This window comes from Cyclopterus lumpus, chromosome 21 (genome assembly GCF_009769545.1).
Source record: "Cyclopterus lumpus isolate fCycLum1 chromosome 21, fCycLum1.pri, whole genome shotgun sequence".
NCBI classification, from domain to species: Eukaryota; Metazoa; Chordata; class Actinopteri; order Perciformes; family Cyclopteridae; genus Cyclopterus; species Cyclopterus lumpus.
Window position 1 is genome coordinate 86,093 of NC_046986.1, and position 25,408 is coordinate 111,500.

A 25,408-nucleotide genomic window follows, 5' to 3' on the forward strand; every position below is an offset into this window, starting at 1 on the left:
CTGCAAGTGCAGGTACTTATACTTAAGTGGAATTTTGAATGCATTACTTGTACTTCTACCATGTGGTACTACTTTGTGTTGAGTAATCTGAGTACTTCTTCAACAACTTAAAAAATGAGGTTCAACCCAATGAGGTGATTCATTTCTCCTCATCACAAACCGTCATCACACGCTGAGCACAAAGAGTGGAGGATCCAGCAAGCCCCGCCCTGAGCCCCGCCCTGAGCCCCGCCCCTTCACAGGAGGGGCCATGAAAGTCTGCTAAAGACTCAGGTGCGCCTCAGTCAGCTGGAAGACGCAGCGCGAGACGAACCGCGTCTCAAGACTTCTCGTTTCTGTGACTATTTATTTTTTCAAAAAATTAAGGATAAATTATTTTTCTCTTCGTGCCTAATTTTTATTTTATAGATATATAACCTCCACAGAAACAGGTGAGTTATTAGTGTTATAATGTTTAAATGTGTAAAGGCTACTTAGAATATTGTTAATTATAATGACTGTATTTATATTCAGCATGTATATGTATATTAAACACGCATTTAAGGTAAATACACTTTAAATTAAAAAAAGCCCAAACAGTCTTTGACTACATAAAAATGTTCCTAACCTTTAAAGTAAATACCAATATTCTTATGAACAATAGCAGGAATGCAGATGATGTCATCTTTATTTATCTCTTTGAATAAATGACTGAAGTACAAACCATGTAGTGGAGGAGAAGTAAAGTAGAATACATGCTCAAGGTGATTTGTAGGCAAACATTTGGGGGGCAAACTGCCTACCCCAAGCGAAGGAGTTCAAGTATCTCGGGGTCTTGTTCACGAGTGAGGGTAAGGTGGAGCGGGAGGTCGACAGGCGGATCGGTGCGGCTGCAGCAGTAAAACAGGCGCTGTACCGGTCCGTCTTGGTGAAGAGGAGCTGAGCCGGAAGGCAAAGCTCTCCATTTACTGGTCGGTCTACGTTCCAACCCTCACCTATGGTCACGAACTCTGGGTCGTGACCGAAAGAACGAGATCTGGGATACAAGCGTCCGAAATGAGCTTCCTCCGTAGGGTGGCCGGGCTCAGCCTTAGAGATAGGGTAAGGAGCTCGGACATCAGGGGGGAGCTCGGAGTCGAGTCGCTGCTCCTTGGTGTCCAAAGGAGTCAGCTGAGGTGGTTCATCTAGTCAGGATGCCTCCTGGACGCCTCCCATTAGAGGTTTTCCGGGCACGTCCAACTGGTAGGAGGCCCCGGGGAAGACCGAGGACACGCTGGAGGGATTATATCTCCCGGCTGGCCTTGGAACGCCTCGGGATCCCCCAGAATGAGCTGGAAAGTGCTGCGGGTGAGAGGGAAGCCTGGGTCGGCCTGCTGAACCTGCTGCCACCGCGACCCGACCCCGGATAAGTGGATGATAATGTTGTGGTGATATTGAGTCAAACACGTTTAAAATAATTTTAGAAGATTCATTTCTGGTTTGAAAAGTGCTTTTATAGAATGACAAATAACAACTTTTCCATGTTGTTTGTATGATGTCTGGCTGCTCAGAATAAGACTCTGGTCTCATAGGCTTTATACATTTTCACTTATTTTAATTCCATATGATCCTGTTGATAAATTATTACGCTGGTGATCGTTGATGGTTTGTGAGACAACTGGGCTCAGACATGTCAAAGGCCCCACCACCTGTACACAAGAGCAGGAACCACACATGTTATTGTTGTTTAGACTGTTGTGTGTCTCTTCTTTTAGTTGAGACACACCTCTGTAGTCATTAGGTGGTGGTATTTCTGTGTTCATTTTGTGTGTGTCTCTTTGTGTCTCTTCGTAGTTATTTTGTGTCTCTTTGTTGCTCTTGTTAATTATTTTGTGTCTCTTTTTTGCTCTTCGTAGTTATTTTGTGTCTCTTTGTTGCTCTTTGTATTTATTTTGTGTCTCTTTGTTGCTCTTCATAGTTATTTTGTGTCTCTTCGTAGTTGTTTTGTGTCTCTGTTGTTCTTGTTAGTTATTTTGTGTCTCTTTGTTGCTCTTTGTAATTATTTTGTGTCTCTTTGTTGCTCTTCGTAGTTATTATTATTATTATTAAAATGTTATTATGATATATTTTTAAAAGAATCAATACCACATGAACAGCTTGTGAGGATCAAAGTATCAAATATGCTTCATCAACTGTGAATTTCTTCCTTCCCTCTACAGGTCCTCCTGACATCGCCACCATGACTTGGGGGGCACTCTACGCTCAGCTGGGCGGTGTCAACAAACACTCCACCAGTCTCGGAAAGATCTGGCTGTCCGTCCTCTTCATCTTCCGCATCACCATCCTGGTTCTGGCCGCTGAGAGCGTCTGGGGGGACGAGCAATCGGACTTCACCTGCAACACGCAGCAGCCCGGCTGCAAAAACGTCTGCTACGACCACTTCTTCCCTGTGTCGCACATCCGCCTGTGGTGCCTGCAGCTGATCTTCGTGTCCACGCCGGCCCTGCTGGTGGCCATGCACGTCGCCTACAGGAATCGTGGGGACAAGAGGACCATGCTGGCCTCCAACGGCACTGAGAAGACGACGGTTAGCGACCTGGAGACGCTGAAGAAGAGGCGCCTGCCCATCACAGGCTCGCTGTGGTGGACCTACACCTGCAGCCTCTTCTTCCGCCTCATCTTTGAGGGCGGCTTCATGTACGCGCTCTACTTCGTCTACGGCGGCTTCCAGATGCCACGGCTGGTGAAGTGCGAGCAGTGGCCCTGCCCAAACAAGGTGGATTGCTTCATCTCCCGGCCCACGGAGAAGACCATCTTCACCATCTTCATGGTGTCGTCGTCCACCATCTGCATGGTGCTGAACGTGGCCGAGCTGGGCTACCTCGTCGTCAAGGCAATGCTGAGGTGCTCGGCCAGGTCGAACAAGAGGAAACACCCGTACACCCACTCGGACAGCGCGCTGCTGGACAACAGCCATCTACAGAACGTGAAGAACGAGCTGCTGCTGACCACTGACTCGCACTCGACCACCAAGATGTGTTGAAGGACAGGCATCCGTGGTGGAGGGGGGGCGGTAACCCCTCCCCCCATGTCATAGCCACACTGTGTGTTTAGTAATCAGGCTCTAAATGAAAACATCCTCCAGAACCTTTAATCAAGTCCAAGTTGGTTTTGTTTGGTTTAAGAGATGCCTCATGGGAAGTTGACAGAGCCGGCCGAAGGCATAGGGGGTGTAGGCGGAGAGTAAGGGCGCCATCCATCCATCCATCCATCCATACATACATACATAGATACATAGATACATACATCCATACATACATGCATCCATCCATCCATCCATACATACATAGATACATCAATACATCCATACATACATGCATCCATCCATCCATCCATACATACATAGATACATCAATACATCCATACATACATGCATCCATCCATCCATACATACATACATAGATACATCAATACATCCATACATACATGCATCCATCCATCCATACATACATACATCCATACATACATAGATACATCCATACATACATGCATCCATCCATCCATACATACATACATACATAGATACATCCATACATACATGCATCCATCCATCCATCCATACATAGATACATCAATACATCCATCCATCCATCCATTCATCCATCCATACATGCATCCATCCATACATACATACATACATACATACATAGATACATCCATACATCCATACATCCATGCATCCATCCATCCATCCATACATAGATACATCCATACATCCATACATGCGTGCATGCATCCATCCATCCATGCATGCATACAACCATAGATACATACATAGATACACATGCATGTATGTATGCATACATACATACATGCATGCAACCATACTTCCATGCATGCATGCATACATGCATACATACATCGGGCGCCCGAATGAAATTTAAAAAAACACAACTTTAAAACCGTAATTATTTTAATACTATTATAATATTATTTTACATTGTTTTCTGAAGCACTTGATATCCCAGCGTACGGTTGTATAATTCTAACTAATTAATTAATAAATTAATTACATGTAATCAACAAAACCACTTTGTTAGGTTTAGGAGAATAACATCACGGCTGAGCTTCAATAAGTACGTAAACAACGTAACAAGTACGGAACTCTAATACGGGACACGAACTACCGTCTCCTGGGTGAAAGTCCTGTGTAGTTTTCGCTCTTAATACTTTGTGATGGGTTTAGTTGTAGTTGATTGACAGCTCAGTGCGCTGAAGGCGTGTCGGCATCAGACGGCGACGGTCGGCTTGCTTTGAAGCCGATTTTTGAGGCCGTGGTAAATGAAATGACCACCAGAGACGTTCAGATAAACAATCTCCTCCTTCAGTGAGTGTTACTTTAAAGAACCTGTTTCAGGTCGAATACATGAACGATTTCTACCAATATGTCTGCACCTGTGAATCATCCACGTTACCAGAAACGTCGTTTAATTTATTGTTCAGTCCGCAGAAGAATGAGTCGACACTGACACCTGGTGGTTCCACATGGAACCTCGGGGAGCACACGCGCCTTCCTCAGAGGCCTGAAGGATTTATCTGGTGATGAAGAGGAGGAAGGAGCACACATGAAGTCAGGAAAATTGAAGCAGAAATTTTAATTAAGAAGAAAAATGACTTTATGAATATTTTTTCTAGTGTCTAGTTTACAAGAAGTGACATTTAAAATATGTGTTTTTACAATAATTGATGTTTTTATGATCCTGCTGTATTGAATCAAGTGATTGTAGCGAGAAGTTTGGAAAATTCATAGTTGAAGATGTTTTCTATAAATAATGCTTTTACTTTGGTGGGTTTATAATTACAAAGAAGTGTGTTGCACAACATGACCTTATGCTGATAAAGACTTTAATATAAGGCGATGAAGTCACTGTGCCACACCACACAGAGATGTCACCGTTTTGATGCTGTTCAATGAGATCCGAGTGTCTTTTACTTGATCACAAGGTTCTGCATGTGAGTCAAATGACAATGTTTTGCATATTTTCACACTTGCATGTCATTTGATAAAATAATATGAACAAATATGAATGTCTGGACTGGACAAAGATGTTTTTGTTCTGCAGTCAGCGAGTGCTCGAGACTTCCCTCAGTTTATTTGATCTGATATGCACAATCACGGTTGCGTTATAATTTCTATAATAAGCTTTAAGCACGAGGACCAGATGCAATGTGTTGATAGCAGAAACGATGTGCTGCACAGTAAGCTTTTTTAAAGCATGTGTGACAGAACAAATGACTAAGTCTTCAAAAAAAAGAGCCCACAAAAACGAAACATTAGTCCAGATGCTTGACTGGAAACCCTGTACTCCTCATTATTATTATGATTATTATTTGTATTATTATAATATCTTTATATTGTATTTTATATTAGTAGTAGTATTATTATATTATGAATATTAGTATTATCATTGGCCGATAAACCCAATATTAAAATAAAGTCAAGGCTCCGAATCCAGAAGCGGTCCCTGACGTCACCAGCTGCTGTATCAGCTTTCAGCACGAGCCTTATTTTAGCCCCCACACTAATCACCACTTAGGGGGGGGGGCTCTGTCCTCCCTCCAGGAATAGCTCGAGTTGAATTAGTCACATCTGTGTTGTTTAAAATATTTAAATAAAGATTCTAACGTAAGAGTCATATATTTATGACGGAGGTGTGACGTTGCATCGTCACAGAATGGTTCTGCTCTGCTGTGACCTTTGACCTCTTGTGAGATTTTAACGTGTTTCTATATCTGCTCCAACTTAATGAACCGATGAAGACATTAACATCTTTGTAATTGGGTTTTGTACATTAAAAAAACACACATTTGCACTTTGATCATTGGAATAAATAAAAAAATAGTTTGTGTACATTAAGTCTATTTCACGTTTTCCTTTTATATATTATTTTCTGGAGTGATGCCCTAAAATATGAGAATATTATGCACATTTAGTCTTTTCTTTCTTTTAATCAGCAGGAAAGTAACGTTTTCTGAACCGTGTGTCTAAAGGTTTAATCCCAAATGTATTACGAACATTTAATGGTGCTTCTGCTCTTAACAAATACATAAATAAATGATATTAGTAACTTTTAAATTGTTGAATTGAAGATCATTTCATGGTTCATGGAGGTTTTCGTGTGATATTATTATTGTTGGTCATGTTTTTGGACAAATTGCGCAAACGTTTATATTTTATTACTATTTTTGCGCACATATCGTAGAGGTTTTCTTCTTCTTCTTTATTGGTATTGTGTAGGTTCGACATGGGGCGTGGTGTGACACCGGACAGGCTGATGACTATGTGGGTTCACTCATGCACGTTCACACAATGTGAGAGTCCAGACATGGCCGGAACCCGGAGGCAGCTCCGTTGCACCGAGCCCCATCTCCGCCTCCAACAACTAACCCGCAACCGAAGGAGGAACTTTTATTTCTTTTTTTAATTACTTTGCACAAGTTCACGGGCTGCGGGACGAAAAGTGACGCACAGGCGGAGACGTTGGAGCATTAATGAGTTTGAGAGGCAGCATTTATTTATAGGTTTAACCCCAAAAGCGGCCGGTTCGGGACCAGGGAGCCGCAGGGAGGGTCGCTGCAGCCGCACAATGCCGGGCCCCGAGACGGCGGATGGATTTGCTGTTCGTGTTTAATTATCTCCTGTCTAAAGGTATGACATCTCCGGTCTAAAGGCATGACATCTCCGGTCTAAAGGTATGACATCTCCGGTCTAAAGGCATGACATCTCCGGTCTAAAGGTATGACATCTCCTGTCTAAAGGTATGACATCTCCGGTCTAAAGGTATGACATCTCCTGTCTAAAGGCATGACATCTCCGGTCTAAAGGTATGACATCTCCGGTCTAAAGGTATGACATCTCCGGTCTAAAGGCATGACATCTCCTGTCTAAAGGTATGACATCTCCGGTCTAAAGGTATGACATCTCCGGTCTAAAGGTATGACATCTCCGGTCTAAAGGTATGACATCTCCTGTCTAAAGGTATGACATCTCCTGTCTAAAGGTATGACATCTCCGGTCTAAAGGTATGACATCTCCTGTCTAAAGGTATGACATCTCCTGTCTAAAGGTATGACTTCTCCGGTCTGAAGGTATGACATCTCCGGTCTAAAGGTATGACATCTCCTGTCTAAAGGTATGACATCTCCTGTCTAAAGGTATGACATCTCCGGTCTAAAGGTATGACATCTCCTGTCTAAAGGCATGATATCTCCGGTCTAAAGGTATGACATCTCCGGTCTAAAGGTATGACATCTCCTGTCTAAAGGTATGACATCTCCGGTCTAAAGGTATGACATCTCCGGTCTGAAGGTATGACATCTCCTGTCTAAAGGTATGACATCTCCTGTCTAAAGGTATGACTTCTCCGGTCTGAAGGTATGACATCTCCTGTCTGAAGGTATGACATCTCCGGTCTAAAGGTATGACATCTCCGGTCTGAAGGTATGACATCTCCTGTCTGAAGGTATGACATCTCCGGTCTAAAGGTATGACATCTCCTGTCTAAAGGTATGACATCTCCTGTCTAAAGGTATGACTTCTCCGGTCTGAAGGTATGACATCTCCGGTCTGAAGGTATGACATCTCCGGTCTGAAGGTGTTCAAACAGGATTATCTTCATTTCATGCACCGCTCCATTTAAAGATTTTACTCTATTTTGCTTCCATACCGTTTTCTTTCACACTACTGGAAAAAAACGAACCTTTATTTTATACTTTTGTCTGTAGATTTCTCCTAAATTCACTAAAGTTACCATTACATAAAAACATAACATTTCATAAACTTGTAATACAATAACTCCTCTGAATGTCAGTGATGAAGTGGTGAAGTTTCATGGTGATATCTATGAGGTCATGTTATGATGTTCTCAGACTCTGATCCAGAAATCTCCACTTCAGCAGCTCTTACATCCACCAAACTGTACACGTTGTTCATTCATGAATATATTATGAAGCTTCATGCAGAGGGGGTTGTTCACACAGCATTCAGAGCCTCATTTATACTACATTTATTAATAAAAACATGGAGAACATAGATATTTTTAAAGTCTGTTGACAATATTTTCTGATTTATGGAGTGACACAAAGAAATATTATGAATCTCATTAAAAAACGTTGATTCTAATACATCAACAACATTAAACTTAATCATTTTGAACCTGGCTTTATCCAATGTATAGATTTATGTTCTGAACATGTATGGAAATTAGATCATATTTAACAAGATACTGCATTCTGCAACATTTCAGAAAACTTACAAACTTACAAAGAAATCAACTGGGGAAGTTTCATGGTGATATCTTCCAGTTAAATATAGTTTTGAGTCTATTCGCCTGTCGTGTCTCCATATGAATGAGTAAAGTAACTGAAGAATGTAATGGTTAATTAAGATCTGCTTCAGTTTACTAAACAAGAAGAAACAACATAATGTAATGGTTAATTAAGATCTGCTTCAGTTTACTAAATAAGAAGAAACAACATAATGTAATGGTTAATTAAGATCTGCTTCAGTTTACTAAACAAGAAGAAACAACATAATGTAATGGTTAATTAAGATCTGCTTCAGTTTACTAAATAAGAAGAAACAACATAATGTAATGGTTAATTAAGATCTGCTTCAGTTTACTAAATAAGAAGAAACAACATAATGTAATGGTTAATTAAGATCTGCTTCAGTTTACTAAACAAGAAGAAACAACATAATGTAATGGTTAATTAAGATCTGCTTCAGTTTACTAAATAAGAAGAAACAACATAATGTAATGGTTAATTAAGATCTGCTTCAGTTTACTAAATAAGAAGAAACAACATAATGTAATGGTTAATTAAGATCTGCTTCAGTTTACTAAATAAGAAGAAACAACATAATGTAATGGTTAATTAAGATCTGCTTCAGTTTACTAAATAAGAAGAAACAACATAATGTAATGGTTAATTAAGATCTGCTTCAGTTTACTAAATAAGAAGAAACAACATAATGTAATGGTTAATTAAGATCTGCTTCAGTTTACTAAACAAGAAGAAACAACATAATGTAATGGTTAATTAAGATCTGCTTCAGTTTACTAAATAAGAAGAAACAACATAATGTAATGGTTAATTAAGATCTGCTTCAGTTTACTAAATAAGAAGAAACAACATAATGTAATGGTTAATTAAGATCTGCTTCAGTTTACTAAACAAGAAGAAACAACATAATGTAATGGTTAATTAAGATCTGCTTCAGTTTACTAAACAAGAAGAAACAACATCAGCCTGACAGGAGCTCAGAGGGACGCTGGCACCATCTGTATTGTCAGCATGCGGCTTTGTCTCTGAACCGTCTGTTACACAAATACCTCAAAAAGCTGCCAAACGCACAACGATGGGACGTAATGAGCTCACAGGATGACTCCACGTCAACTTATTACACTACTTGTTACCAATAATCATATTAAGAGTTTATTTTTGCTCAAAACACGCACAGAACTGTGAATGTGTTTATTTTGATTAAGTTTGTTGACTAAAGGTGTGTTTGTTTTCTCTTCCAGGTGTCATATATATTGTGAACCCTAGTCGATGGATTTATTACCTTTAATACAAGAATATTTTAGTAAGTGTCTCCGCTGCTTGGTGTGATGACTTTGTTGTTTTAAGAACACAGAATTACCCATCTCTATGTCTGTGTTTTCATAATTCTTTGTTCTTAAAACAAGATCTGTCTGTAAATATAAAAAGCTTGTTTTCTAATAAGCAGGTGCAGACTTTGTGTTAAATCTGTGACGTTAGCAGAAGATTAATTGATAATCATGCTCCGATTTCTACTTTTAAAATGTGAGGACGCGCTCATTTTCTCAGATTTATGAAATTGTTTTTTTCGTTTATTTGAGATTGTTACAAGACATCAACTTGGGCTCCTGACTTTTGTCAATTAATCAAATAAGAAAACTGCCAATTGAGTTTTTGAAAAAAAATGTAACTGCTTATTTCCTAAATCTGAATTTGATCGCATTGTTTTGATATTATTATCTTAGACTGCAGTTAAACTTTTCGATTCGATCGTCGGTGCTTTCGTGTTACAGTGTGTGTGTGTGTGTGTGTGTGTGTGTGTGTGTGTGTGTGTGTGCGTGCGTGTGTGTGTGTGCGTGTGTGTGTGTGTGTGTGTGTGTGTGTGTGAGTGTGTGTGTGTGTGTGTGTGTGTGCGTGCGTGTGTGTGTGCGTGTGTGTGTGTGTGTGTGTGAGTGTGTGTGTGTGTGAGTGTGTGTGTGTGTGTGTGTGTGTGTGTGAGTGTGTGTGTGTGTGTGTGTGTGTGTGTGAGTGTGTGTGTGTGTGTGAGTGTGTGTGTGTGTGTGTGTGTGTGTGAGTGTGTGTGTGTGTGTGTGTGTGTGTGTCTGTGTGTGTGTGTGTGCCACACCAGAGCCCCATCTCTGCTAAATGCTGTTTTCGAACATTATAATGTTGATCTCAGCACATGCTGGTCAGTGGAGCGAGCAGGTGAGAGAGAGAGAGAGACAGCCAGAAAGAGAGGGAGAGGGAGAGAGAGAGAGACAGGTCCGACACACAGAGAGAAGGAGAGGGAGAGAGAGAGAGAGAGACAGCCAGAAAGAGAGGGAGAGGGAGAGACAGAGAGACAGGCCCGACACACAGAGAGAAGGAGAGGGAGAGAGAGAGAGAGAGACAGACAGAAAGAGAGGGAGAGGGAGAGACAGAGAGACAGGCCCGACACACAGAGAGAAGGAGAGGGAGAGAGAGAGAGAGACAGCCAGAAAGAGAGGGAGAGGGAGAGACAGAGAGACAGGCCCGACACACAGAGAGAAGGAGAGGGAGAGAGAGAGAGAGACAGACAGAAAGAGAGGGAGAGGGAGAGACAGAGAGACAGGCCCGACACACAGAGAGAAGGAGAGGGAGAGAGAGAGAGAGAGAGAGACAGCCAGAAAGAGAGGGAGAGGGAGAGAGAGAGACAGGCACGACACACAGAGAGAAGGAGAGGGAGAGAGAGAGAGAGAGAGAGACAGAAAGAGAGGGAGAGGGAGAGACAGAGAGACAGGTCCGACACAGTGAGAGAAGGAGAGGGAGAGAGAGAGAGAGAGACAGACAGAAAGAGAGGGAGAGGGAGAGAGAGAGAGAGAGACAGCCAGAAAGAGAGGGAGAGGGAGAGACAGAGAGACAGGTCCGACACACAGAGAGAAGGAGAGGGAGAGAGAGAGAGAGACAGACAGAAAGAGAGGGAGAGGGAGAGACAGAGAGACAGGCCCGACACACAGAGAGCGAGAGAGAGAGAGAGAGACAGAGAGAGTGAACCAGGGTTCAGTCAAACAGTTGGCCTTTACAGTAAACCAGCGCCTGTGTTTGAGGCCAATGCTGTGTTTCCATTTTCGTTATCCGACGCCTACGTGATCGTTTTCTATAAAGGAAATGTTCAGCTGCATTTTTAGTTTTGTTTCATATGAAGAAGAAAAAAGAGAAACATGTTCGGTTGTCACCTCCGTGTCCTCGTGTATTCAAACCAACTTTGAGTTTCTTTAACTTCCTCTCTCTTCTTCTTCTTCTTCTTCTTCTTCTTCTTCTTCTTCTTCTTCTTCTTCTTCTCCTCCTCCTCCTCCTCCTCCTCCAGCCTGTACTTTCCCCAGAGGCTAGAAATCTTGAATCATGGGCGACTGGAGCTTTCTGGGGCGGCTGCTGGAGAACGCTCAGGAGCACTCGACGGTCATCGGCAAAGTCTGGTTGACGGTCCTCTTCATCTTCAGGATCCTGGTGCTGGGGGCGGCAGCCGAGGAGGTCTGGGGCGACGAGCAGTCCGACTTCACCTGTAACACGCAGCAGCCCGGCTGCGAGAACGTCTGCTACGACGAGGCCTTCCCCATCTCGCACATCCGCTTCTGGGTGCTGCAGATCATCTTCGTGTCCACGCCGACACTCATCTACCTGGGCCACGTGCTGCACATCGTCCGCATGGAGGAGAAGCGGAAAGAGAAGGAGGAGGAGATGCGCAAGGCCAACAGGTTCCGAGAGGAGAAAGAACTCCTTTATAGAAATAGTGGAGATGCAGGAGGAAGAGGAGGAGGAGGAGGCGGCAAGAAGGAGAAGCGGCCAATCAGGGACGAGCACGGCAAAATCCGTATCAGGGGTGCGTTGCTGCGTACCTATGTGTTCAACATAATTTTCAAGACCCTGTTTGAAGTGGGATTCATTTTGGGCCAGTACCTCCTCTACGGCTTCCAGCTGAGGCCCCTGTACAAGTGCGCACGTTGGCCCTGCCCCAACACCGTGGACTGCTTCATATCGAGGCCCACCGAAAAGACAATTTTTATTATATTTATGCTTGTGGTGGCTTGCGTGTCTCTTTTGCTGAATTTGTTAGAGATCTATCACCTTGGTTGGAAGAAAGTTAAACAGGGCATGAGGAACGAGTTCCCCCCCGCCCACGAGTCGCCGCACCACGCCGTCAACATTGCGCAGCCCGAGTGTTTGGCCTCAGCCTCCAGAACTGCCCCCTCCGGCCTCAGCCACCCTCCCCACTACACGGACGTGACGGCGGGCAGCGGGGCATTCCTGCCGCCCGCGGGGTTGGTGGCGGAGTTCAAGGTGGACAAACTCCAGCGAGAGGAGCCACTCCGCCGGCCCTCCCCCTCCTCCGCCCTCTACTACATCAGCAGCAGCAACCACAGGCTGGCCACGCAGCAGAACTGGGCCAACCTGGCCACCGAGCACCAGACTCTGGAAATGAAGGCCGCCACCCCCTCCTCTCCATCCTCCTCTTCCTACACCAGCACTGACAAGCAGCAGCCTGGCGATGTGGCGCTGCTCCCTCCGACCAGTAACACCAACTCAACCGCCACCGCCGCCTCCGGCAGCAGCAGCGCGTCCAAAGCAGGCAGCTGGAGCGGTGGGAAGAGCGGGCAGGAGGAAGGCAACGCCACCACCACCACCACCACCGTGGAGATGCACGAGCCTCCGGTAACGGTCATCACGGACCCTCGGCGGCTCAGTCGGGCCAGCAAGAGCAGCACCATCAGGGCCAGGCCGAGCGACCTGGCTGTCTAAACCTTTTCAGTCCCCCCACACACCCCGCTTCCTCAAAACACTCCACAGAAAAAAAAATAATGTAATAAGAGGCAAGATGACAAGAGACGAGAAAGCAGAATAACCCAAAAAACGTTTCGGTTAATGTGAAAATAAGGACAACATATTACAAATGAAATGTCAAAAAAAACAATGATTGGATATGTTTTTTTATTTTATCTTATCTTATTTTATGTTATTCGATGTGTAGCCAGACAATTGGTTAATCAAGATGTATCTGGATTCACAGTTCAAGCCCCAGTAAACGCGCTTGTCCTTTTGACCTTGAATGTCTTTTTCTGCAGCACTTCCTGAATCTGTCCAGGAAGGAAATGTCATTAACAAGCATCCCTGTTGTTAGTACCACTACAGCAAGTGCAGCCCTACAACTCACCGATTCACTGACTAATTCGCACGGCAAAGCTTTGGTTAGTTTTTTTACCCATGATCCATTGCGGCACTTCGTGCAGAGATAGAAAGATTGCAATTGAGATGGAATGGATAGCAATGGACTGATGTGAAATTCCCAGAGTCCTTAGAATAAACAGTGGTCAAAACTGCCAGTGGAAGTCATTTCTGTGATGACCCAGAATGCACCTGGGTCTCTACGAGCGCTACTTTGCCGATAACACAAGAGATTAAAAGCCTTCCCACCATGCTGTTTGTTGACAACACAGAAAAATAGTTCCGTACGCTGTAGCCTCCAGTCAACATCTCTACTTCCTGCTTCCTGCACAAACCAAAACATGTTGCCTTCAAAACACATGGCAGAATAACAATATTCTCCTTGTTCATTGGTTAGAATTTAAACTCATATTTTTTTATTTCTGTTTGTTTTTTGTTAGATTGTTAGCAGATATTTTTGCCCTCAAACTTACAACCCCCCCCTTGTTTTAACCATCACACCAAAAGACTGAGAGTGACCTTCATGATTTTCACCGTCACACACATTTCATGTGCTTCTTCATTGGTTTTATTCTGGAAAGTGCTATTTTTTAAAATTTGATTTTACTCATAAATTGTCAGTTTGTGATTGCTACGATTAAACAAAAACAAGACGTTGCGAGTGTCAAAGTGCCACAAAGGGGCAGTCGACTTTGGGCGGCTTTTTTTAGTTTTGTTGTGTTCCTCTAGATTCTTAGAGAGCTTTAGAAAAAGACAAACTTTGAACTGAATTCATCGTCTCTGTTGTGTTTCTGTGCTGTTTGGTTCATTCACAGGAGACACTCAACCGTAATTCATTAAATCCACATCTAACGCAGAGACAGTGAGACTGTATGAAAACTGCATTGGACAATATTGCACTCGCAGGGCATGACGACACAATTAAGTACTTATATGTTTGTGCAACAATAGTTTTCCAGCAGTTAATGTGCAGGTTAACACAATGATACCTGCTGTTTTATTGACATTTTTAGAGGGGGCTGGTGTTACAACTTGATGGTACTGTATGGTGTCAGGGTATCTGTACCCTTATCGGTATAATGTCTCACACTATCTCACTTAAGTTGTAAATGACATTAAGGGCAAAAGAATACACACCTGCACAACGCATAAGTAAAAGCAGCCTTTCCCCAATCTATGTTGTATATCTTTGTTATCTGCATTTGTTTTTGATCCCTAAAGTTTATTTATCATTTTGGTAGTTGATAAAGATTTGCACATTTAAGAAAGAAAAATAGCTGTTCTTCATTGCTAATATTGGTAGTAGTAGTAGTAGTAGAGAGAGAGAGAGAGACAGAGAGCATGACAAGAAAACTGCCAAATGATGATCCTCAGATGAAGAAATGTCTTATAACGCAGTGGCTCATTGAAAAGAAACTTGTTTTTCTCGAGCTCAGATAACGATGAGTTTGAAGATTCATAAAACAGCAAGAGATAATAAAAAGTGTTCCTCTGTGTCCCTCAGCCCTAATAGGATGTTGTGTTCAAATCCCGTCGGCCCCTCTAGAACTCTCTCCTCTTCCATTTCATGCAGAGCAGGATTTCACAGGAACCATCTGGCAACTCTCCAAACAGCAACCCGTTTCCAATGCTGTCTTCAACAAGACAAGTGCCTTGTGTATGAATGATTCTTTTGTAAGAACAAGTTGATGTAAATGTTTATTTACCTCAAATGTTTACAAAACTGTTACTAAATAAACCTTTTGTACCATATTTGTTGTTCTTGCTTTTTGCATTATTGATCAAAACGCACATCTCCTTAAGACCTTAACTTGTCCAGTTTTAAGGGTTTAAAATGGTAAACTCCAAATGTTCATTTATACATAATAATTGTATTAAAAAGGTAAATGTTCAGGTCATTTCACTGGTCCAGAAAGACATGTCGCTTAAAGTGCTCAGATATTGTACTTATTATTTTGAGTAAAAGTAGTATCAACACAGTGTAGAAATACTGCTACAAGTAAAAGTGATAATTGCAAAATGTTAAGTAAAAGTGTGTACTGCTAGTATGAAAAAATACTTTTTTTAAAAACCAACATAAAAGTACTCATTGTGAAGAAAGGCTCTTTTCAGAATAAAGTTGTAACAGGCCCGTGTTACCCTCCTACTAGCACAGAGACACAGGAGACTCGAACTCGGTTTACGGATATTTATTTATCTGGGAGACAGTCGTGCTCTTCGGCCTGGCCCCTGAGCGCCCTCCTGTGTCCGTATTCTGCTCCCGTCACGGCAACGTCCATCACCTCCTCCTTCCGTCCTACTGCCATTTTATAGAGAAAGCAAATCATTAGACCCAGCTGAGGCCAATTAGGCCTCCACCTGGGTTCCCTGAGCGCACTCCCCCAATTCCCCTCTGCAGCTGATCCTAACCACGCCCCGCCACCACAAAAGTGCTTTATATTTCTAGTATTACATTTTAATTATTGATGCTCAAATGTGGACATTACTTTAATGTTGAAGCTGGTAAATGTGGAGTACAGTTTTTGTGTATTTGTTAATGAATCTGCAAAGTAACTAAAGTGATCAAATGAATGTAATGCAGTAAACAGTACAACATGTATCACTGAGATGTCGTGGAATAGGAGTATACAGAACATGTAATACTCAAGTGAAGTACAACTACCTCAACATTGTACTTCAGAACAGTAGAAGACAACCAGATCAGGGCAGAATAAGAGCAGATTGGAGTAGAAGAAGACCAGATATGGATAGAATACAACAAGATCTGTGGAGAAGACCACATCAGGGCAGAAGAAGACCAGATCTAGGTGGATAGAAGAAGACCAGATCAGGGTAGAAGAAGACCAGATATGGATAGAAGAAGACCAGATCTAGGTGGATAGAAAAAGACCAGATCTAGGTGGATAGAAGAAGACCAGATCTGAGTAGAAGAAGACCATATCTGGGTAGATAGAAGAAGACCATATTTTCAATTCAATTCAATTCAGTTTATTTTGTATAGCCCAATATCACAAATCACAAACTCCCCTCAGAGGGCTTTACAATCTGTACACATAGACATCCCTGACCTTTGACCTCACATCGGATCAGGAAAAACTCCCTAAAAATAACCTTTGACAGGGAAAAAAGGGAAGAAACCTTCAGGAGAGCAACAGAGGAGGATCCCTCTCCCCGGATGGACAGAAGAATAGATGTCATGTGACCAGATGAACAGAGTTACAGAGTTACAAGAATAAACTCTGAACTAAAAATCTAACTGAAGTTGTTACACTGCTTTTGTGTGTTGTGTGAAATTGGACGACACAAAGTGCAGCTTTCTCCTCCGGTGATGATTTGAACGTTAAGTTTTTATCTGCTTAAACAGCAGTCCACACTGAATTTTTATATTTTTTATTGAAATATTGTAATCTCTGATGGAGTTGCAACTAATAATAATTGAATAATATTGAATAATAGATTTGTAAAAACATTTTTTTATTAAATAACTTTTTCAATGCTTTTTTCAGCCTCACACATTTTCTGTTCAATTTCATACAACTTTGGAGCGACAAAACAAAACATTTAAAGGGCTTTGAGAAACTATGATGGACATATTTCTTTATTTGAAAAAAAAATGTGTATGAATGAACTAATCTAGAAAATAATTGGCAGATTACGCAATATTGAACCTTTTAGTTAGACTGTGTAAAACCTTACAATAAGCAAATGAGCAAATATATTGATGTTATACATCAAATTAAACAAGAGAACTTGGGCTACAAGACTCAGTAAGCCATTTCCACACAACTCAAACACCAACTGAAAGAATTATGAAAATATCCTAATCATCATCAAACTACAACTCATTTGAAAGCCTTGTTCTTAGTCTTTCACATCCAACCTGGAAAACATTACAGCCAATTCTATTTGTTATACTGTACCGGCCACCAGGTCCATATTCAGAATTTATATCTGAATTTTCAGAGTTTTTATCAAGTTTAGTCCTTAAAAGTGATAAGGTTATTATTGTAGGAGATTTTAATATTCATGTGGATATTGATAATGATTGCCTTAGTACTGCATTTATCTCATTGTTGGACTCGATTGGCTTCTGTCAGAGTACAGAAACCCACTCACTGCTTTGGCCACACCCTCCACCTTGTTCTTGCATATGGCATTGACATTGATCATTTGGAGGTCTTCCCACAGAACCCTCTTCTGTCAGACCATTACCTCATAACTTTTGAGTTTATACTCCCGGAGTGTACACCGTTAGTCAAAAGTTTCTACACCAGATGTCTAACTGACAGTGCTGTAGCTACATTTAAAGAAGAGATTCCTTCTGCATTTGATTCAATACCACGTCTCAATGTGACGGAGGACTCCTGTGCTAACTTTAGTCCGTCCCAGATTGATCATATTGTCGATAGTGCTACAGGCTCACTGAGAATGACACTAGACTCGATAGCCCCACTGAAGAAAAAGACAGTGAGGCAAAGGAGGTTTGCTCCCTGGTAGAACCCTCAGACCCGTGAACTAAAGCAAACTTCACGAAAGCTCGAAAGTATATGGTGTTCCACCAATCTGGAAGAATCACGCTTAGTTTGGAGAGATAGTCTTAAAACATATAAAAAGGCTCTCCGTAATGCCAGAGCAGCCTATTACTCATCAGTAATAGAGAAAAATAAGAACAACCCCAGGGTTCTCTTTAGCACTGTAGCCAGGCTGACAGAGTCACAGCTCTGTGGAGCCGTGTATTCCTATAGACCTCAGTAGTAGTGACTTCATGAACTTCTTCAATGAAAAGATTTGAACTATTAGAGGCAAGATTGATGATCTCTTGCCCTCAACTACTGCCGTCGACACCATTGATCATGACATCCTATTACAGAGACTGGATCAGTCGATTGGCATTTCAGGTACCGCACTAAGTTGGTTTAAATCCTATTTATCAGATCAATCTCAATTTGTATTTGTAAACGATGAAGCCTCAATGACCACCAATGTTAATCACGGAGTTCCACAAGGTTCTGTGCTTGGACCAATTTTATTTACCTTATATATGCTTCCTTTGGGCAACATTATCAGGAAACACTCCATAAACTTTCATTGCTATGCAGACGATACTCAAATATATCTATCGATCAAACCAGAGGAGACCAACCAGCTCGCTAAAATTCAAGAATGTCTTAAAGACATAAAAACATGGATGACCTGCAACTTCCTGATGTTAAACTCAGACAAAACTGAAGTTATTTTACTGGCCCTGAACACCTCAGAGATCAATTATCTGGTGATGTGGTTTCTGTAGATGGCATTGCCCTGGCATCCAACACCACTGTAAAGAATCTCTAGTTATCTTTGACCGAGACTTGTCCTTTAAATCCCACGTTAAGCAAATCTCAAGGATTGCATTTTTTCATCTACGTAACATTTCAAAAATCAGGCACATCTTGTCTCAAAAAGATGCAGAAAAGCTGGTTCACGCGTTTGTTACTTCCAGACTAGATTACTGCAACTCCTTATTATCAGGCTGCTCTAATAAGTCTCTTAAATCCCTCCAGTTGATCCAGAATGCTGCAGCTTGTGTAAAATAATAAATAATAAAACCGGCACTGTCTTTGGTTTAATCATACAATATGTTCCCTAATGATTCAAAGGTTTAACAAAGTATCTCAAGTTTCGTTTGTCCATGTGTACCAATATTGGTGTTGCACTTTAAACCACAACGCTGGCTGAACTCTCCTCCCCGTCCCTCAGCCGGTCCCTGCGCCATGTGTTGAGGCACACAACCTGAGAAATGCAGTTGTCATCCATTCCTGCCCTCTTGTCCTCTGTGCAGCTGTACACTGCATCAACATCAACACACACACACACACACACACACACACACACACACACACACACAGTTGTTTTATAATTAAATGGCAACATTAGTTCATATCATGTGATTCGAAGAGGATTCATTGCACATTAGAGGCCTAATCACCACCTATAGTCTCGCCCACATGACCCTGCTGACCACAGCACTTCCTTTATGCCCCCTGAAAGAGCCGGGGATTGAGCCCGAACAAAAAGAAACCCCACGAGGGTGAAAAAATGTTTTTATATCCAGTCCCGCTGGATGTAGGTGCACAGGGACGTTTTAGCTTGACATCAATGGGACCAGTTACTGGAGTCTAGCCAACACTGACAGAGAGCTCAGAAAGAAAACAGCTTGGCGCTTCAAAAAATTGAAATAAATTGGGGGTTTTGTCACTGTGTTTTGTGCCTTCGCTCGTCCATCTCCAACCCAAAAAATAAATAAAAATAAAGTGAGGTGATATCCGTTTCTCCCCCTTTAAAAAAAAGATTAATGCATTGCTTCTTCTGTGTGGAGGACGAGGCTGTGTGTGTGTGTGTGTGTGTGTTTGTGAGTGTGTGTTTCACAGCGAGGGCGTGGCGCCCCCCATCGGGAGAGACAGGATGGTACTCGTCTATGGTCGTTGACCATGTTTTGTCAGGACAAAGACGGGAAAATTCCGCTCCAAAAACTATGAAAAATACTGTGACTTCAGTGTTGTTGTAATCAAGATCGGTCTTGGTCCCTAGAACAGACTCAGGTCCACTTTTTTAAGTTCCCACTCCGATGCTTCATGTGTTAAAGCGGAATTCTCTCTACTGACCACCAGGGGGCGACTCCTCTGGTTGTATAGAAGTCTATGCTTCATTTGTTAAAGCTGCATTCTCTCTACTGACCACCAGGGGGCGACTCCTCTGGTTGTATAGAAGTCTATGCTTCATGTGTTAAAGCTGCATTCTCTCTCCTGACCACCAGGGGGCGACTCCTCTGGTTGTATAGAAGTCTATGCTTCATGTGTTAAAGCTGCATTCTCTCTCCTGACCACCAGGGGGCGACTCCTCTGGTTGTATAGAAGTCTATGCTTCATGTGTTAAAGCTGCATTCTCTCTCCTGACCACCAGGGGGCGACTCCTCTGGTTGTATAGAAGTCTATGCTTCATGTGTTAAAGCTGCATTCTCTCTACTGACCACCAGGGGGCGACTCCTCTGGTTGTATAGACAAAAAAAAGAAGTAAGGATATGACTTTTAACGCGTGCTTCTTAACCGGGCATTTTGTATGTTCACCTCATGATAACATCACAAACATCTGCCTCATTAATTTGCAGCGCTTTAAATAATAATACTTTGAATTTATATAACGCTTTTTTAGACACTCAAAGACGCTTTACACAGGGCATAGACCAGGGTAGAAGATTTCCATATTTTTTAGGGGGCAATTTTTGCCCCCACTGACTGAAAACCAGGGGAATTTAAAAAAGAATTGGGGGCACTTTTTGAAATTTGTGAAATAATATTTAACATTTGTTCAAAATAATAAATATACTTATTTAGGCTTACAGTACATGAGCAATTGTCATCAAATGGCAATAATAAGACTATTAGGCAAAAAAAACAACCAGAAAACATGAATCAGACAAACATATTCAATGTTATTCTTATTTCTTAGTGGTTATTTCTTGTTATTACATTTGTTAAACAACTATTAACAATTAAAACTTTTTTGTTTCTTTTTATAATTAAAACATTTTATTTCTTGATTTTTTGTGTCCCTACCGAGTACAGGAAATACCGATAGGACAGACAAAACAAAGAACAAAAACAAAACGCAATAAAAGGGCATTAATTCAATTCAATTAAAAAAAAAACCTGAGGGGAAAATGTAATTTCAGAAAATTAAAAATATATTACATATTAAATTATATGTACAGTGTAGAAAAATAATAAATATGTACATATACATATGTGAGTGGCTTATTTGTCAAATAGCACCAGTTCATCATCATCGTCATCTGTGTCAGCCATTGGAGAAGTTACTGGTCTGACCTGCTGCCTTTTCCCATAGGGGTTTATGTGGGGCCACCTGGCTTTCTTCCTACTGCGGAACCATTTTTTCACAGCATGCTGCTGCATCTTCTTCTTCTGATCCCGCCATTCAATTAGGGTGATAAAAACACACAATGTAAAAAAACAACAAAAAAAAACACAAGTGAGCCACTTCAGAGAAATCATTGTACTGTATGTGTGTAAGTGACCTATATATTAATTGATAAACAATAAACTTGAGCAATAGATAATTGATAAGCGATCATTGATCGTAGATAATTAGAAATGCCATACAAGACACCTTTATGCAGGAATTTTACATAAAGGACCTCCTTCTCCCGGTTGACCTGTCTGTGCTCCCATCAACAAAGATACTGATAGACCTCAGTAGTAATGACTTCATGAACTTCTTCAATGAAAAGATTTGAACTATTAGAGGCAAGATTGATGATCTCTTGCCCTCAACTACTGCTGATCTGTCATCAAGAGGAGTGGCCTTGAAAACGGCTGTATGCCCTGGTGTATATTTGGATAGCTTTTCTCCCATTAACCTAGACCAATTGTCCTCAACGGTTTCTACTTCTAAACCGTCTACCTGTCTCTTAGACCCCATCCCAACGAGGCTGCTTAAAGACGTGTTGCCTTTAATTGGCACCTCTCTGCTGGATATTGTTAATGTGTCTTTGCTAACAGGCCATGTACCACATTCCTCCAAAGTAGCTGTAATGAAACCTCTCCTGAAGAAGACCACTCTTAATCCAGAGGTGTTGGCTAACTACAGACCAATCTCTAACCTTCCCTTCCTCTCTAAGATCCTTGAGAAAGTAGTCGCAAATCAGTTGTGTGACTTTCTACATCAGAATAGTTTATTTGAGGAGTTTCAGTCAGGATTTAGAAAACAGCACAGCACAGAGACAGCACTGGTGAAAATTACAAATGACCTCCTAATTGTATCAGATAAAGGACTCATCTCCGTACTGGTCTTGTTAAACCTTAGTGCTGCGTTCGACACCATTTTATTTACCTTATATATGCTTCCTTTTGGCAACATTATCAGGAAACACTCTATAAACTTCCATTGCTATGCAGATGATACTCAATTATATCTATCGATCAAACCAGAGGAGACCAACCAGCTCGCTAAAATTCAAGAATGTCTTGAAGACATAAAAACATGGATGACCTGCAACTTCCTGATGTTAAACTCAGACAAAACTGAAGTTATTTTACTGGGCCCTGAACACCTCAGAGATCAATTATCTGGTGATGTGGTTTCTGTAGCTGTGTCTATGGTGTATAATGTAAAGTGTCTTTGAGTATCTTGAAAAGCACTATATAAATTAAATGGATTATTATTATTATTATTAAGTCCCTCCAGTTGATCCAGAATGCTGCAGCTCGTGTACTCACAAAAACTAAGAAAAGAGATCACATTACTCCTGTATTAGCTGCTCTGCACTGGCTCCCTGTAAAATCAAGAATCACATTTAAAATTCTTCTCCTCACCTACAAAGCCTTGATTGGTGATGCACCATCATATCTTAAGGAGCTTGTAGTACCATATTGCCCCACTAGAGAGCTGCTCATTAAATGTGGGGCTACTTGTGGTTCCTAGAGTCCTAAAAAGTAGGATGGGAGCCAGAGCCTTCAGTTATCAAGCTCCTCTTTTATGGAACCAGCTTCCACTTTCAGTCCAGGAGGCAGACACAGTCACCTCATTCAAGAATAGACTTAAGACTTTCCTCTTTAATAGTGCTCATAGTTAGGGCTGAATCAGGTTTGCCCTGGTCCAGCCCCTTGATATGCTGCTATAGGCTTATAGGCTGCTGGGGGATGTTTTAGGATACACTGAGCACCTATCTCCTCTTCTCTCTCTCCTTATGGATGAATTTACATCTCTCCATTGCACCTTATTAACTCTGCTTCCTCCCCGGAGTCGTTGTGACTTCACGTCTCATAGGGTCCATTGGACCTGGAGGTGTCTGATGCCTCCTGCCTTGGCCTCCTCTCTACCTCCTTCTGTTTCATGGATTGTGAAGGTCCATTCATACATTGTCATATTAATTGAATATGTTTATGTAACTCTGTAATGCTTGTAACCTTTTTTACCCGTGAAAGGTTATTTTTGGGGAGTTTTTCCTGATTCGATGTGAGGTCAAAGGTCAGGGATGTCGTATGTGTACAGATTGTAAAGCCCTCCGAGGAAACATTTGTAATTTGTGATATTGGGCTATACAAAATAAACTGAATTGAATTGAATTGATATATCTGGAAGCCAATACTTGCTTGCTAACCTCCAGCTGTATTTGTTCCGCGAGGTACTGGGTAAAAACCCTTGCTTGTTTGGGGTTAATGCAAGCATCTTCCAAATGAACTCCATGCCGCTTCTCCAGATTGACAAGAGATGGAAAGTAAGCAATGTCAAACAGCTTGACCATTTTGCAGAACGCTGTCTTCTGCATCAATTTCAGTTTCCACAATTGGCTCTTTATTATTGAGCTGATTACTCCATGCTTCTGTAAAAACAAAAACAAAAATAGTATGTTACATGTGATAAGGGACTTAATCTAAATATTTAAACCTTGAATTCCCCAGTCTCAACTACTTGTATTTTACCCAAATAGAGGGTTGGTTGTGAACCATAAGGTGATGGTCTTGGAGGAGGGTTAGGGTTAGGGTTAGAGTTGGGCGTCGTCAGCGTAGTAGTGGAAGTCGAGACCATGACGTCGGATGATTTGTCCAAGGGTTCGGGGCTGCAGGTCGGTTGATAAGTGAAGAGGCTGCCGCTGGCCTGCCGCTGGCCTGCCGCTGGCTGCCGCTGGGCTGCCGCTGGCCTGCCGCTGGCCTGCCGCTGGGCTGCCGCTGGCCTGCCGCTGGGCTGCCGCTTCTCTTGACAGTTTGTTACCGCTTTTGTGATTTATGTGACTTTTAAAGCTATTTTATTTGGCGGACTTTGGATTAATAGAGCCTACCTGCTCTACTGGAGTCCTTATTCTGTGATGACTATTAGTGGGTTTTTTGGACTGTTGGCATCTGGGAACGGAGGCATTGCAGCGACTGGAGCTGGGGCCCGCCAGCCTGTGGTCGTTGCCAGTCTGTTTTTTACATCGGTGCTGGCAATGATTTCATACACCGCCCCGCAGCTTCATGGCTCCATCCGACAAAGGGTTTACAGCCCACTGTCAAGAGTCAGACCTCGCTACATCCATAGAGGCTTGCACCGCGGCTTCAACGTGGAATCAGGAAACAAAACAAATCTCGGAAACATCGCGAGACTATCCAATACTAGGCACAATGCCACGGAGTGGATCGCAGTGTATTACGGAGCTTTCAGGGATTTCCAACCCGAGCTCTGTCTCCTACCACCATGGAGCTGCTAAACACACAATCCCTCACTAAGAAATCCCTCCTCATATCCGACCATATTCTGGACAAAGGGCTTGACTTCATGTGCCTAACCGAAACCTGGCATAAACCAGAGGACTACTCCGTGCTTAATGAAGCATGCCCCCCTGGCTATAACTACATGGAGAAGGCCCGCAGCTCTGGTCGTGGTGGTGGACTAGCCATCATGCACCGGGCTGAACTAAAACTGTCTCCTTTGCCAATGCCTGATCTTTCTTCTAAGGAATGCCTGGCCTTCAAATGCAAATCTCCATACTCCATGACAGTGCTTCTCATATACCTTCCTGCAAAACCAAACCCATCTTTTCTACCTGAGATAAGTGATCTCCTTACCTCTCTCTGCACTATGTCAACTAACATTGTCATTGTTGGTGATTTAAATATCCACGTCGACAACCCCTCCTGTCAGTTTACAGCAGATTTCCTGAGTGTGCTTGAGCGTCTTGGACTGCAGCAGCATGTTGAGGTTCCTACTCACACCAAGTTCTGTGTTAACACCACCATACCATCCCGGACTGTACGCTGCTTCCAGAACAACAAGCGGTGGATCACCAGTGACCTGAAAGCTGCTTTCTTCTTATTAAGAAGTGCTTTCAGGTCTAGGGACAGGGACGAGCTCAGGAGAGTCCAGCGCAGCCTGAAGGTGAAGCTCAGGGAGCGCAAAGACTCCTACAGGA

General features: G+C 42.2%; 2 protein-coding genes across 2 annotated transcripts; both read left to right on the plus strand.

The window, feature by feature from the left end:
• The first annotated feature begins 293 nt into the window (after positions 1-293).
• Positions 294-3,112, plus strand: cx30.3 (connexin 30.3). Its single transcript, XM_034562431.1, has 2 exons — positions 294-431; positions 2,178-3,112. Exon 2 carries the CDS (start codon positions 2,198-2,200, stop codon positions 2,999-3,001), a length of 804 nt encoding a protein of 267 aa, XP_034418322.1. The 5' UTR covers positions 294-431; positions 2,178-2,197; the 3' UTR covers positions 3,002-3,112.
• An 8,531-nt stretch (positions 3,113-11,643) lies between these two features.
• On the plus strand, positions 11,644-13,038 carry gja3 (gap junction protein, alpha 3). The gene has a single exon (XM_034561457.1). The coding sequence runs from the start codon at positions 11,644-11,646 to the stop codon at positions 13,036-13,038; it is 1,395 nt and encodes a 464-aa protein (XP_034417348.1).
• Positions 13,039-25,408: the final 12,370 nt, after the last annotated feature.

Excerpts from the sequence above, each read along its gene's own strand:
- cx30.3 (XM_034562431.1), top strand. The coding sequence starts at position 2,198 with ATGACTTGGGGGGCACTCTACGCTCAGCTGGGCGGTGTCAACAAACAC.
- gja3 (XM_034561457.1), top strand. The coding sequence starts at position 11,644 with ATGGGCGACTGGAGCTTTCTGGGGCGGCTGCTGGAGAACGCTCAGGAG.